Here is a 15,014-nt window from a genome sequence, read left to right on the forward strand (position 1 = left end):
TAACAGATAATGTGAGCTGGAAGTGAGGTAAGACCTCGGGGTGCAAAGAAGGGAAGGATCTGTCCTTTCCAGTGCCTTCCAGCCTCTGTGCTCTCCGTGAGTCTTATGAGCAGTTAGCCTAGTTTTGTTTGACTAATTAATAGAAAAGTGAAATCCTAACAGATTAAAGCTAACAACTGTGACACGCTGTTAGAATTAAGTGTAAAATCAATGATTGTCGTCTTATAATTACAACTTGTTTGATTTTTAATGGTTTTAATGCATTCTGGTGTCCTGACATGAATCTTGTGCCTTTCCAGATTAAAAGCCCTTCTGTTACAGGCTGTAACCTTGCAGGCTGTAATTCAGATCCACCTCCTACAGCCTCCCTGTCAGGTGCATGAGAGCCAAATGAACGTGGCAAGAACCAAAGCCACTGCAGGCAAGGACGGAGCATGGATGGGATGAGCAGACTGCAAAAAGGTGAGGGGAAACTGGAGCTAAGCACCTTTACAAACACACACAGTTCGATACAGCTGATCAGCATCAAGAGATAAAATAGTTAGTATGCATGAGGGAGGTGTGACGTGGATTGGTTGCGGCTGCAAACCCTACTCAGCCTCCAGAAACATTGGCTTCACCCAATCTTTCCTCTTCGCTTCAGGAACTGGTGACACTGGAATCATCCCGGCGTCCCCATTGGGTGGTGGTGGCAGCGCCCTGTTGGGGCTATAACAAAGAACAGGATGGACTCTTAGCAGGGTCTGTGTGATAGGACAAGTGGAAATGGTTTCGGGGAGGAAAATTTAGGCTGGATAGATGGAAAAAGTCGATTATAGTAAGGGCAGTGAGGCACTGGCACAGGGTCCCCAGATAGGTGGTGGTGCCCCATCCCTGGAGACACCCAATGTTGGGCCGGATGGGGCTCTGAGCACCTGATGCAGCTTCGGGTTTCCCTGTTCTTTGCAGAGAGGTTGGGCCCTTTAAGGGTCCCTTCCAACTCAAAAGATTCTGTGATTCAACAGTGGCCTCCCATTGGGTGGCAGCAGCACCCACTGGGTGACATCCATTGGGTGGCAGCCCATTATTTCCCACGGGATGGAGTCGATCTGGGCGTGCTGATGGAGATGCCCATGAGGCCAGACAGCATTTCAGTGCTCTTTGCTTGCTTTGCGTGACCCAAACCACATCTCCCACCCTCCCCAACCTCCGACGTAAGCGTGGAGGAGCAGATCCGGAACAACCACCACATCTTTCTGGTTACTTTTAACAACTTTTTCTTTCCTTTTCCTACACGGCCCATTAGTGTTCCTCCAGAAAGAAAGGAGCACGAGGCCAGAAGTATGAATTAAAACAAAAAGTGGGGTTGCAGTGGTGGGAGCGCGGTACCCCCGAGCCCACACGGCTCTTTGTGCCACGTCCCCACTGCCCCCTCCCCTTCCCCCACCTCCCCCTCCTCCACCCCCCATCGTCTTTGTGTTTTTCCTGCAACCACCGCCTCCATCCCCCATGGAAACTCTGGGGCCACCCCCCGGGCGGAAAGGGCAGGACGAGAGGGGACAAAGGGAGTCGGGACGGAAAGGGAGAGCGGGGTCGGATCCCAAAGAAAGGGCAGGAAAAGCGGGGGGAGAAATGGGGCAAAAGTTGGAGGGAGAAGGGGAGAGGATGGGGAAAGGGTCTGGGGAGCCCGGAGGTGGAAAAAAAAATGTTTTTCTTTTCTACTTTCATTTTCTCGAAACACGGGGGAAAGTCCCGGAGTGTCGGGAGGAGACGGCGGAGCTGAGAGCATCGCACTGAGAGCGAGTGAGTGATGGGGAAAGCCTTTGGGAAGAGCTGGAGCATCGATGGTGGCACCAACGCGTCCCACCACGATGCGTTGGGGACGGCGGGGACACCGGGGGGGCGGGCAGGCTGAGCCCACACGGCCAAGTGGGGATGGGAAACTGAGGCACAGCCCTCTCTGCTCCACGTGGAGCTGGGGACGAGGTGGGAGGTGCTGCTGGTAAGGTTGATTTGGAGAGAAAACGTGATAAAACGTGATGTGGTGAGGACAGGATGCTGAGACTGATCAGTATTCCTTGGAGGAGAGATCCCAGCTCCTTACAGCAGCCTTCAAAATGTGCCGTGAATTTATGAATCATAAATGGCACTGTCCTCCTGGAGGCATCAATCTCCATCATAGGCAGAGGTGTTTGTGGATCCCACGGTGTCGGGGGCATGCAGAGATTGCTGATACTGCTCTTCTGCAAGGAGCAAAGGCAGAGGGACTTTTTGCTTTCTGGCTGCTTGAAAACCAAGTGTCATTGCTGCAGAGCACTGGGTGCTCAGAAACCTCATGAGGTTGGCATGAATGTGCCTAGAACTGTACAGCTGTGCTTGGGTAACGGTGGGGTGCAGGTTTAGATGCATTCTGGCAGACTTTGAGTGTTAATGTGATCAGGCGTGCAGAGAGGATGCCGTGAGCCCCAGACACTCCAGCAGTGCCTCGTTGACTTTGTCATCACTCAAGGCATAACATTAAACTTTGGAAAGCCCTTGTGGGGGAGAAAAGGGGAGTTTTATCCTGGATTCTTGTGTTCCCAGCTCTGAGGTCTGGAAGGTTGCAGCTCCTCAGCTCGTGCTCTGCAGTACCAACAACCAATAGAGGAAAGCTGGGCAACCCCATCTCCAGCAGCTGCTGAGCTCTGTGCTGTCCCACCCAGGGTTAGGTTCATCTTTTCCCCTCAGCTATGCCAAGGCAGTAGGTGCCAACCAGAGCCATGTTGTCCTCCAGGAACTGGGTTGCATTGCTGGAGGTGGTGACCTTGCGTTGGATGCCCCAATGATGCTTCCAACATCCTGCACCACCTGAGCAGCGGGCTCAAGGGGGGCTGGGGAGCACCTCTCTGAACTCTGCTCTGCAGCCAAAGGGGTTTGGATGTGGGGATCTCTACTTGGAGTCTTTCTTATCACCACCGTGGTGACTTCTGGCTCTGTCTCATAATGAGATGTTAATGACGAAGGGGAGACAAACGCAGGCATTGCTGATGAATGTCTTTGAGACACAAAGACGTTGCAGTTTTGAGGATGTGGTGGTCAAACCAAGGGGCTGTGCTTGGGGTGTTCGATGGCTGGCGAGAGAAGGAAGGGAAAAAATCATTACGGTTAGGAAAAAGAAAATAGGCAGCAAGTTAGAAGGATTTGGAGAAATTTGGAGCTGTCTGTAAGGTGGGCAGCTCTTTTGGTTCCCTGGTATCATTGCACATGGTGTGCGTTCTTCCCATTTACAGCAAGCTGGGGCTGAGCTGGGGGATGATTTGCACTTTGTTTGGATATTTCTGCAGCTCTTTCATCCCCGTAACATTTTTGTGCACTGGGGACGTGTTGTAAACACCTGACAGCATTGTAACTCATGTTGGACAACCTCATCTCTTCATCTAAATGGAGATGTGGCTTTGGTCTCAAAGCAGCTGATCGAGTCTCATCATCATCTTCTCCTACAAATGGCTCTGTTGGCATTTCTTGGCATCAAAAATAGTTGACCTGCAGGTGTGCTGGTTGCTCCAGTCTCTGCTTTTCAGGTTGGAAGTAACAGAGGGACAGTCAACAGCTTGGGGAAGGCTAGAAGGGACAGATTCTTCCCTGTCCCCATCCCCCGACCTGAGAGGCCTCCCAAATTGCTTGGTGCCCTCTCTTCCAGTGTGAAACACGCGGTGCAGTCATGAGCTGTGTGAAATTTGTTTCTCCTTTTCTGCTCAACCTCAGCTCTTTATTACTTGGTCAAAGATTTATTAGGTGGCAGTCTTTAAGCTCAGCCCTTATTCACCCTGCTGGTAGGCGTTTTCTTCGTGCATTCTCAAGGCGTAGGTGGGGTTGTGGCACTACAGTTGTTCACGCAGCCATTTATCTCAAGGGCTGTTGATTTACTGGACACCACTTGAAGCAGAAAGGGTTTTGTCTGATAGAAGTTCAACCCTTGCCTTCCTCTCCTCTCTTTGCAGCCTTCTTCCAAGGAAAAGCAGAGCAGAGAGGAGGGGAGAAACTCTGCTTCCGATTTCCCACTTGCCCTACTGATGTTCTGCAGCATTGCCTTTCAGAGCACAAACCCTCAGCGCCCACTGAAAACCCATTTGCCCATTGAAAAACAGGCGTCAAGACAATGGAAAACCCTCCTCGGAATCACCAAGGGTGGAACCCAGTGCTTTGGTTTCACCTGGGATGCACTGAGGCCACTGGTGCTGCGTTTCTGCATCGCCTGACTGCCCCATTTCTCCCTCTTTTTGGGAGTAAGCATTGCTTCAGGAACTGTGGGGTTTAGAAATGCAGAATGTGGGTCAGCACAGCAAGGAAGCACATGCAGAGCTTCACCTGTTGTGTAGTAGCTCGGAGGATGTAAAAGGTTTTCCTCTTGTTTTGACACCTAAATTTTTTCTGACAGAAGATGCACTTAGAGAAGAATTAGAAACCCTTGATTGACAGCTTGCTTAAAATAAAACACGATGGCTGCATTTTCTTTATTTCTCCGCTTAAACCACAGGTTTCTTTGTTCTTCGTCATGACAAACAGAGCTTTCTTCCTTATTGTCACTGTTTGGCACCGTAAGCGAAATCTTCTTTCGTCTTTTCTCCTGCGATGAGGATGCTGCGGTGACGCTCTGGGAGAGGCAGCGATTCACTCTGCTCCAGGATTTAGCTCTGCCCTCAGCTGAGCCACAGATGCTGCGGAGAGGTTGCCAGGGATGCAGACACAATCCTACCTCCAGGTTTTTGCTGCATCCCCGCCGCTGAGCGAGATATGGATCATACCCAGGATTATCGCCCATCCGAATGGGAGGAAGGGATGCTGAGATGTCGGGTTGCAAGGGGGATGGATCTGGGTGCCAGGTTTTTGTGCTGTCTCGGTGCCGTGGGGTGGGAGTGGGGTGCGGGGACCCCCCCAGTGATGCGGGGTGCGGGATTTTTCAGTTCTGGTGCCGATGCTGTGCTCATGGTGAGGTCTCTGTGGCGCAATGGACGAGCGCGCTGGACTTCTAATCCAGAGGTTCCGGGTTCGAGTCCCGGCAGAGATGATCTCCAGGCAGGTGTCTCTTTTATTTTATGTGTATTCCTCCATAAATCCCAATCCCACTCATTAATTACACCCCAGAAGGCTTGAGGTGGGAGATGGTGACTTTTCACGGCGTCGTCTCGGCCGCTGATGCTCGCAGTGGTTGTGTGCTCCCCATCCAAGGTGTGTTTCTTCCACCATATTCCCCTTCCCTCGTTCCTTTTGGTAGCTGCTGGATGCTTTGGGTTTTAACCCTATTTGTTCCCCCAGTTCTGCTTGTCAGACCTGTCTGATGCTTTAAGAAAACTGCTGTGTTTCCAGTAGAAATCTGGTGGTCAGGCAGTGGTTTGGAACCTTGTGTTGATATTTTGTTTGATAAGTATGGCTTGCCTTTCAAATCTATGGACAAAGGAAAAACAGCAGTAGGTCAATATTCTGAGTTCTTACCTTACAGAAATCTTTTGCAAATGCTCTTGTTTTTCATGTTTTCATGTTGATGATGCACGTTTGCTGGCAGCCACCTCCATATCCCTACGGAGGTTCATCTTTGTAAGTAGTAAACATTGACGAAAGACAAAGATCCTGACCCTACAGCAGAGCTTCTTCCACCTCTGTGACCTTTGAAGACTTTTCTCCACTTGAAAAGTGGGTTTCTTTCCATTGGTGTCAGCATAGAATCTCTTTCTGGGAAGGCTAAAAAAAAGTCCAAAGAAATAATGTGCGTGACCTCAGGAGTTGGATGTAGATGGAGCCCAGAACAGTGGGGAAGGAGGGCAGCAAACGCTTTACATGAGAAGGTTCCATCACGATCCCATTCCTCTGGATGGAGGGGGGAAAGAAAAAAAGGCAACAAGTGTCAACAGCAACCCGTGAGGGATGGAGTTTCCCTAGGACACGGAAGGCATCTCAGTGGGGTTGCAGAGGTTGTGGGTTTGAGGAACATTTGCTATAAAGGGTAAAAAAGGTGTCCTCAGGCATGGCCATTAGGGCAGCACAGAGATTTCCGGTTAGTCTTCGTGAAATATTAGTTAAACAAACCCATTTCCTTCCTTTGTTCTCAGAAGAGCATCTCCGCACAGGGGACATCACCTCTGTGCGGGGGCATCCAAAGCTAGATGTGTGGATGTCAGGATGGCGGTGAGCAGAGCCCTGCTCCTCCTGGGTGAGTGCAGCCACAGGGTGAGCAGGAGCCCCAAAAAGCCCCAATGGTCTTCAGGGAGATGGATGGAGGGCCAAGGAGGCTCCATCTCCAGCGTAGGGTCTGTGGGGCGCTTGCGCTTTGAGTTGCTTTGGGATATGCCTGGAGAAGGGTTAGCTCTGTTTGGGGAAGGAGGGAGGTTAGTTTATCCTGTGTGGTTGTGGGGATTGGGATGGAGCAGTGGTCACTACATCATGTTACAGGCACAGGGCTTCCTCTGTAGGGTGGTCCCAGGCATTGCTGGGTAGGAAGGAAACGAGGGTCCAGCAAGGCTGGTGGGCGTGAGCACCAGCTGAGGGTGGGGAAGCTGTGCTATGGGGTGGTTGGGGGTGCTAGGAGGTGTTCAGGAACCTGGCAGACCTCTCCAAGCCCCAACGAAGGCTCACTTCCAAGGGCAGACAACTGCAGAAGAGCTGCCTGGGGCTTCTCACCCCATCTTTTCCTCCTCCTTGCAGCTCAAGCCCTCGGCCTTGCTGGTGAGTCTCTGTGCTTGCAGCATCATGATGTGTGAGGAGGTGTGCTGAGGCATCCCCTCCAGCGTCCCTCTTCTTTCCCCATCCCAATGCTTTGGTGCCCAAAGCAATGCTTTGCTGCTCTGCCCCAATTTCCCCTCTTCCCCAGTTGCAGAGATGGCCCTGCTGACCACGGACCCCCCCTGGAGTGTGATATTCCAAGGGGAAAGTGTCACCCTGCGGTGCCAGGGACCCCGTGTGCATGGGCAGCAGCCCACAGCCTGGTACCACAATAACAAACTGCTGGAGCACACAAAAACCAACACGTACAGGATCCAGAATGCCAGGTATAAAGAGAATGGCAGATACAAGTGCCAGAGCTCAGGCTCCACGTCCAGCAACTCCATCACCCTGAGCGTCTCCTACGGTGAGTGCTGAGAACTGCTCTGTGCTGTTCTGGACCTGCCCTGGGACAAACACAGCCCCGTGCATAAGGGAGACAGAACTGTTGGCTTTGGGTTACTGTGGGCTGAGCTTTGGGGGGGGAGCTTCTTGCATCCATATCTCTGCAAAGTGCATCTTTTGTTGGAGTGGGTTGGGTTGGAACGGACCCTAAAGGCCACCTCGTTCCAAGCCCTGCAATGGGCAAGGCTGCTTTCAACTAGGTCAGGTTGCCCAAAGGCCCATCTAGCCTGACCCTAATGATGGAAAATCTACGGCTTCTCATGAGCAGCCCAGGATATGATTGACTTTCAGGGCTGCAGTCACACTGCTGCCTCACACCGAATTTTTCATCCATCAGTGCTACCACAAAACCCCTTCCTCTAGGGCAGCATTCATCCCCCGCTCTGTGTTGAGGTTTGGGATAACCCCAAGCCAAGTGCAGGACCTTCAGCAGAGGCCCTTGGGTTCTCTTGCAGACCTGCTGATCCTCCAGGTCCCATCGCATGCAGTGTTTGAAGGGGAGCTGCTGCAGATGCGGTGCCGGGGATGGAAGGCGGGCAGTTTGGCTGCAGTGCGGTACTACAAGGATGGAGCTGACATCACCAAACTCTACAGCTCAGCAGAGCAGCTCTCCATCCCCCATGCCAAAACCCACCACAGTGGCAGATATCACTGCAGTGCAGACATGCACTCCTATTTGTCATTAAAGAAAAGGGAATCTCAGCATTTATACGTTTCCATCAAAGGTAAGAAATCCCCGTTAGCCTTTGGGCTTTCCATCGTCCCCATGTGGGAGCTGCAGGACAAAGGGTGAGGGTTGAGCTCAGTACCCTGCAGACCATTGCTCAACTCTCCCACAGTGGGACTGGGGAGAGAATTTGGGGGGAAAGGTGGAAGTCACGGGTTGAGATTGATTGGGTCAGCCATCCTGGTTCTGCTTCTTGTGCACGCTCAGCTCCTTGCTGGCAGAGTTCCTCCAAGGAAGATGTGCCCTGACAACTTCCAGGGGAACTCGTATACGCCTTTGAATCAAAATCAAGAAGAAAAACCCAATTTCCTTTTCCTTTCCAGAGCTCTTCACCTCCCCAGTGCTGAGCGTAGCCAGCTCAACCGAGCCTCTCGAAGGAAGTCCCCTCAACCTGAGCTGCACCACACAGCTCAGCCCATACAGACCCCACGCTGTCCTCTGGTACCTCTTCTATGGGAACAGCACAGTCCTTCGAGGTCCCACGACCTCCTCCGAGTACCAGATGCCAACAGTGGGGCTGATGGACACTGGGTTCTACTCCTGTGTGGTGCGGACAAAAAGCTCCGGTGTCCGGAAATGGAGTCCTCAGGTCCTCATCACCATCAAACGTGAGTGTTTGGGGTGCTGGGGAGGAGCAGCCCTTGGGTTCTGCCACCTGCAGAGATGTGCAGGGTGGTTCCATCAATGCCCGCCTCTCTACCACCACTTCTTCCTTCCTGACATCCAATGAGTGTCCCCACTCATTCACTATTTGGGAAAAACGAGCGTTTCATTGGGAGTGTCTACATTATAAACCAGCGTTTCTGTTTTCTCCCCCCACATCTCACAGGAGTCCCCGTTTCGGGGGTGTCCCTGGAGGTTTGGCCCCAGGAGGGACAGGTGATGGAGGGGCAGCGCCTGGTGTTGCACTGCTCCGTGGCCGTGGGCACCGGCTCCATCTCCTTCTCCTGGCACCGAGAGGGCTCTGCAGAAGTGCTTGGGAGGGACAGAAGCTACGAGATCCCATCGACCCAACAGAGTGACAACGGGCAGTATTACTGCATGGCCTCGAATGGGGACAGCCCAGCCCGGAGCCTGCTGGTGAAGGTCACTGTAGTGGGTGAGCAGCATCACGGCATGGTTGGGGCTCATGTGGGTATTGGCACTACAGGGTTGATATTGAGGGGACATCGGGGCTGTCCTGATGCTGCTGAAGTGGGGGGAGACCCAAAGTGATCCCCAAAGGGCACCATAAAATGGGATGGCTGCAGAAACAGGGATTTTGCAGGGTCCTCCTGTAGTAGGGTGGGCGTCGGGGCGTTTATTTGTTGGACATCTGAAGTCCTGTGGCTGTGCACCAGCTCCTGCTGAGGTCTGAGCTGCTGCTGACAGCTGAGAAAGCTTCAACCCGAGCTGCTCTGTGTAGATCGGCCCCACGCGGCCGTGCAATGGCCAGGAGATGGATGCAGGTTTGGGGACGGCGGTTCATCCACGCCCTGCAGCCTTTGCTCGAATCTTACACCTCTTCCTGCATCCTTCCAGCTGCTGCCACCAGAACCTGGCAACGTCCTGATGGCAGCAGCTGGGAGAAAGGCAGAATCCAACTTCCGTGTGGTTTTTCAGGTAAGCCCTGAGGGTTTGCTTGTTTCCCAGGTGCCTCCTCACTCTTCTGCAACTCTGTCAGAGCGCTGCTGCTGCTGGCAGTGCTGGGGATCCTTTTGCTGGGGGTGGTTGTTGTCCATGTCCTCACTGCACGGAGCAGAGAGCCGAAAGGAATGGAGCTCCGAACGCTCATGAAAGCATCCGCATCAGTCGTGCTCCAGGAGAGGATGTTTGAGGCTGTCCCTGCAAGGGCACCCAGGAAGTGAGCAGAATGAGTGTCCCCATGTCCTTCCCCCAACCTGACCTGTCCGTGTTGCAGCAAAGAGATGCTTCTGTTGGTTTTACTGTGTACATTGCCCAATAAAGCATTGCTGAGCATGGAGAGTACCAGGCCCCTTGACACCCCCAGTACAACTAAAGACCCCAGCACTCTTACCCTATCGGTTCGGCACTTCTTCTGAGCCCTTTTCCCCTCCGCACTGAGCCGAGAACGCACCCGCTTGGGCCTCCCAGCGGCCCTTTCGTGCTCCCGGGTGCGTCGGATTGGTGCAGCGCTGCAATAGATTTGCATGGCCACGCCCTTTAGCCTCGCCCGTCCATCCCGGCCACCCGGAAGTCGCTTTCCTCTCGCTGGAGCCGCTCTGCGCTGCCGCTCTCTATGGTCAGCGGTCCTCCACGTGGCTCTACTTGGGCAGCTGTGTTCTGGGGGACCCCTGGAGGCCCACCAGGATCTCCCCACTGTTTCTGGGGATTCCTCCATGGGTGGGACACCCACACTGCTCTGGGCAGCAGTTCCAGGGCCTCACTGCCCTCTGGGTAAAGAATTTAAGGTCCCTTCCGACCCAACCCCTTCTATTGTTCCATGGTTCTGTGATCTCTAAGGCCGTTCCAACCCAACCATTCTGTGATTCCACGGATCTGTGATCTTCCAGATCTCTTCCAACCCAACTGTGCTGTGATTCCGTGTCTTTAAAGTCCCCTCCAACCCAAACTCTTCTGTATTTCCATGCTTCTATGATCCTTAAAGGTCCCTTCCAAGGGAGGAACGTTGTGGAGCTCCTGCAGTAGCTGCACATCACTGCTCTGCTGTATTGGCTGATATTCACCCTCTGGAGCCTAGCAGCTGCAGGTGAAGCTGTGCTGTCAGTCACTGCAAGCCAAGGCAGTGCCAGTGGGGATATCCTGCTCTGCTCCATGCTCTTTGGGCCATACTTGGAATGGTGGTCTCACTTTTTGCCGTTCAGAAAGGCTGGAGATGGACTGGAGAGGATCCAAAGCAGAACCATAGGATGCCCCAAGGGCTGGTGAGGGGCTGGACTTGTTCAGCTTGGAGAAAAGGCTCAGGAGACCTCATCTGTGTGTCCCAGTATTTGATGGCTGGCTGCAAAGGAGTCGGACGCTCCTCGTTTACAAGGAGCCATGCACAAAAAAATGCGGAAATGGGCACCAGTGGCACTGGAAGAGATTCCAGTTGGTCCCAAGAGGACAATTTTGTCACTGTGATAACATCCAGACGCTGCAATAACTCCCCAGGGACATGGTGGAAACTGTAATACTCGAGAATTTAAAGTTTGGATACACAAAGTGTAGGATGCTCTGCTATGGGATGTGCTTTCGTCGCAAAATTGATTGGACCAGTTGACCTCTGAGGTCCCCTCCAACCTGAGCTCTGATTTCTGTAATTTCTATTAAACCTCACAGTGTTGACTCCTGGCATCTCAGGACAACCATCCTTTGGGCTGTACCAAAGCATCTCCACTAATGTGATGATCTACAGAGCTGGGAAGTGGCAAAAATCTGCTCCTAGCCCCAGAGCTGCTGAGATTTTGCTACTTAGAGAAAGAAGTGGAGCCGGGCAGGTTCACCCCACTGGGATAACAATGCTGTGCTTTCCGTGCAGGCATTGCAATCAGCACTGTGCTTCCACGCTGTCACACACAACTGAGACAGAAAGTCAATTGTTAGTCACTTTATTGGCAGGAGTTCATATTTACAACAGAATAATAGGAAGTAGGAAAGAAGCTAGTCATTACAAAGCTCCTCAGTGTTTGCACAGCTTTAATGGCTTGGGATGGCATCGTCCATCTGCTGGGGGGGAAAAAAAAAAATAATCTGTGTATAAAATCACAGCAGTACTAAAAACAGAGATGACTGCTTCGTGCAGAGGATGTAACTTCCAATGCAGTGACGGTGTTCTTTTCTTCGTCTCAGCTGTCGTGTCTGCAAAGAGGGGAAGAGGTTAGGAAGTGATTCCCATGTCCTCCCATTGTGTGCTGGATGGACTTGAGGCCGTGTGGGAATTCAGAGCACACCTGGATGCCAACAGGGTTTGGGCTCTGGGATTGCGGAGTTCCCCATGCTGGAGGCTGCATGCAGAGTGTTGGATGGATGGGTGCTTTGGGAAACACCCTAAAAGTCCCTTTGGCTTTTTGTTTTTTACACAGTTCCTGTGGTGATTCATGCTTCTTCGGCTGTGGTTAGCGCAGAGCTGGGTGCCCAGAGGTCTGATGGTTGTGGAAAGGTGCTTCAGAGTGCTGCTGCTTTGGAGGCATTGCGTTTTGCTGGCTTAAAGGGGTGCTTGGAGTGAGTGCTTGGCTTTGTACCTTTGGTGCGTCATAGCAGGAGGTGCAGGAGGCTGAGGAGGAGGAGCAGAGGCAGATGGCACTGCAGGGGTAATCCCACCGAGTCCAAAAACTCCTGGGAAGTCAACGAAAAGAAATGGGTCAAAACCAGCATGGTTTGGAGCTGTAAAATGGTGGCAGAATTCATGCTCTGCCCAACTCCTCTACCTTCGTGCTGTCCCCTTGCTTAACCTTGGGGAAAATAAATGTGCCCAGGAGTATCTTTGTTGGGATAATCTCTGGTGGGAGTGTCCCTATGGGGAGCATCCCAGCTGGGAGCATCACTATTGGGAGCATCCCAGTTGGGACAGTTTCCATTGGGAGCATCCCAGTTGGGATAATGCCCATTGGGAACGTCCCAGTTGGGATCATTTGCATTGGGAGCATCCCAGCTGGGGCAATCTCCATTGATAACATCCCAGTTGGGATCATTTCCATTGGGAGCATCCCTCGAGGGACTCTCCCTGTCAGAAGCTTAGCAAAGCAAAGACCTTCAGTTTCCTTCGAATATGGGGAAGTAACACCATCTTTTCCAAATCCCTTCCCCAAAGCAATATGGTGCTCAAAGGGGTGTTCAGGAAGAATAATAGCCTGCACCGTGACAGCGCATCACAGCTGTGGTGTGGATGCCCTCTGTCCAAACACTTTTGTGTTGCCCAACAGTTGGAAGCCAACATTTCAAATCCATTTCTCACTGCAGTGGAAGAACCCTTTCTATTTTTCACTTTTTTTTCAGAAATACAAAGAGGAAGTCCGACTCACCTCACCTTCATAATATCTGTACATCATGTATACTGTGGGTATTAGCGTGGTGTTGTCATAATAGTATTCTGCAGTTGTATATAAGTAATCACCTGGAACGAAAGCATGGTCCCATGAGCCCATTTTGCATCCACATCCAGTGTAACCCCATTGGCTTGGGGGGATGCAGTCTCAGGGGATGATGAGAACTGCTGGGGCCAGAGCAGCTCCATCAAAACAGCTCTGGGTTGTCCTTTGAATTCTCTTTCCTACCAACCCCCCCCAACCCCACCCCGCATTTATCACTCAATTTGCACAGAATTCGCCCAAAACAAAGATTGCTTACTGTAGTAAGATGCGTAGTCATATAAAAACTTGGTCATTTCCTCATCTCCTATCTCAGCATTTCCTAAAAAACAAAAAAAGAAACGGTTTGCTTTCCCTCGGCGCGAGCGGAGCTTTGCACAGGGCCCTATGGGATGTGGTTTTGCGGGAACGGTTTCGCTGATTTATTGGCTTTTTGTGCAAAAGTTGCTCCCCCCGTGGGAGTAACGGATTCCCAATCTGGTCCGTAATTAAATCAAGGACGTGGAACAAAAGATATCAAGTTACGGGCTGGCCGCGGCATTGCGTTTTCCTGTATTTTAGGAATGGATTTGCAGGAAAGGAGCGGAGTAATGGGGGCTGTGGAGCTCATCCCCACTGCCCACATCCATTCCTGGGTGCCCTCGGGGTGCTGCGAGCGCTCAGCTGCCGTTTCCTCCATGCCAAGCCACTATAAATAGATGAACACACAGCTCAATCCAAACCATGGCAAGCCCCGCTCATTTCCCTTCTCCACATTGGACTTTTGTATACAGAGAGCCCATTGGGAATGAACAATTTGACTCTGTCACGTTAAGGTTGCATCGGGGCTGGTAGCACCCATGGGTGCCCCTCTCTGCCCCATGGATCACAGCCTCTCCAGCCTGGACCCAATGGTTCTCAGCCTCACACCCCACCGTTAAGGAGCACGAGGACTCTGGAGCCCATTTCCCTGCCTCTAAAGCCGCTCACATGCCACCAATCTCAGTTTTTGGAGCTCCGTGTCACCTCATATCCACCCAGCCGACATCCTACGGCCATGGGAAAAGCTCTGCTCCTTCTGTCCAGTTGGACAAACTCCCAGCACTTTCTCCCCACGCATTCTGAGAAAGCTATTTGCTGTATTTACGCTGGAGCCACGCTAAGAATAATACGGGAAATAATACGGGAGTCACAGCGAGGAACTTTCAGCCAAAAATCCCATTTAACCCCTCAAAGGACGCTCAGCTCCGTTCTTTTGCTGCCTGGGAAGCAGGAGCAGCTCCGGGTGCTGTCACTGCCCAGCAGTTCTGCCTTCCCAAAGCACAACTGGAGCAATCCTGCTTCTTCCCTCGCCCCGTTTGTACCTCTCTTACAGTACACAGAGTATTAATTGGAGTGCAATACGAAAACATTGCAATGTATCAAACTCTGAGCACACGCTTTGCTGTGACCCAGAGCTCCCAGCTGTGCTCAGGTTGCTTTTGCCCCCCAGTTACTGAGAAAACACCCCCAAAACCCTTCAGCCCCACACAGCATCTCAGCACCACGACCACCCTGAGCCACAAAGCAGCAAATAGGAAGGAAAAAAAAAAAAAAAGTGCCTTTTTACCCAATGTAAAATGAAGAAGGATGAGTGACGCCCATACAAAGTTCATCATCCTGTACGTCCCGGCGTCGCCTTCGGACGCTGCTCCGCTCTGCTCAGTTCCTTCAGACGTCCCAGAGCTGCAGCCCAGAGGCAGGAAATGACACTGAGGGGGGTTGGACGAGCTGCCCCCGCACTGGGATATAGGATGTGGGACACTGGGACCCCCACACCACGCAAGGTCAGGTTGGGCTGTGGGCTGTGCTGCTGAGAGCTGATGCTTTCAGGGCCGGAGCTCCCAGATTCGATTCCCCCTCCCTTCAACTCTTTGGGGATTTTTTTTTATTATTTTTTTTTTTCTTCCAGCTGTAATTTCACTTTCTGCCTCAGTTTCCCTATCAGAAAGAAGAAACATGACCAGCTACAGGGTGAGGTTATCTGAGTCCTGTAGCACAGAAGGATGCCCTATTTTGGGGAGGCACTTTGCACATCCACGGTGATCAGATAAGTATTGGTATCAGTTCCTTTTTTCCTCTCTTGTCTCTAAAAACAAAAACCAAAACAGGAGGAAAAA

The 15,014-nt window shown here is 51.9% G+C and overlaps 1 protein-coding gene, 1 long non-coding RNA gene and 1 other non-coding gene across 5 annotated transcripts; all 3 read left to right on the forward strand.

The window, feature by feature from the left end:
• The first annotated feature begins 1,480 nt into the window (after positions 1–1,480).
• LOC100538808 (Fc receptor-like protein 4) lies at positions 1,481–9,848 on the forward strand. 2 transcript variants are annotated; one of them, XM_019623123.2, is made up of 8 exons: positions 1,481–1,782; positions 3,960–6,166; positions 6,658–6,678; positions 6,824–7,081; positions 7,575–7,844; positions 8,170–8,454; positions 8,676–8,945; positions 9,479–9,848. In XM_019623123.2, the coding sequence occupies exons 2-8, from the start codon at positions 6,136–6,138 to the stop codon at positions 9,691–9,693; spliced, it is 1,350 nt and encodes a 449-aa protein (XP_019478668.1). In that variant the 5' UTR covers positions 1,481–1,782; positions 3,960–6,135; the 3' UTR covers positions 9,694–9,848. The 2 variants fall into 2 exon arrangements, with proteins under 2 accessions (XP_019478668.1, XP_010722217.1); XM_010723915.3 differs by lacking the exons at positions 3,960–6,166; positions 6,658–6,678 and having other exon boundaries at positions 1,482–1,782; positions 9,479–9,847.
• Positions 4,953–5,026, forward strand: TRNAR-UCU. The gene has a single exon. It is a non-coding gene; the product is annotated as a tRNA-Arg (tRNA).
• A 4,741-nt stretch (positions 9,849–14,589) lies between the features above and the next one.
• On the forward strand, positions 14,590–15,014 carry LOC109371041. Of its 2 annotated transcripts, none has more exons than XR_002121702.1 (2): positions 14,590–14,681; positions 14,831–15,014. It is a non-coding gene; the product is annotated as an uncharacterized LOC109371041 (long non-coding RNA). The 2 variants fall into 2 exon arrangements; XR_002121700.1 differs by having other exon boundaries at positions 14,595–14,681; positions 14,807–15,014.

Source organism: Meleagris gallopavo, chromosome 27 (genome assembly GCF_000146605.3).
Source record: "Meleagris gallopavo isolate NT-WF06-2002-E0010 breed Aviagen turkey brand Nicholas breeding stock chromosome 27, Turkey_5.1, whole genome shotgun sequence".
Taxonomy (NCBI): Eukaryota; Metazoa; Chordata; class Aves; order Galliformes; family Phasianidae; genus Meleagris; species Meleagris gallopavo.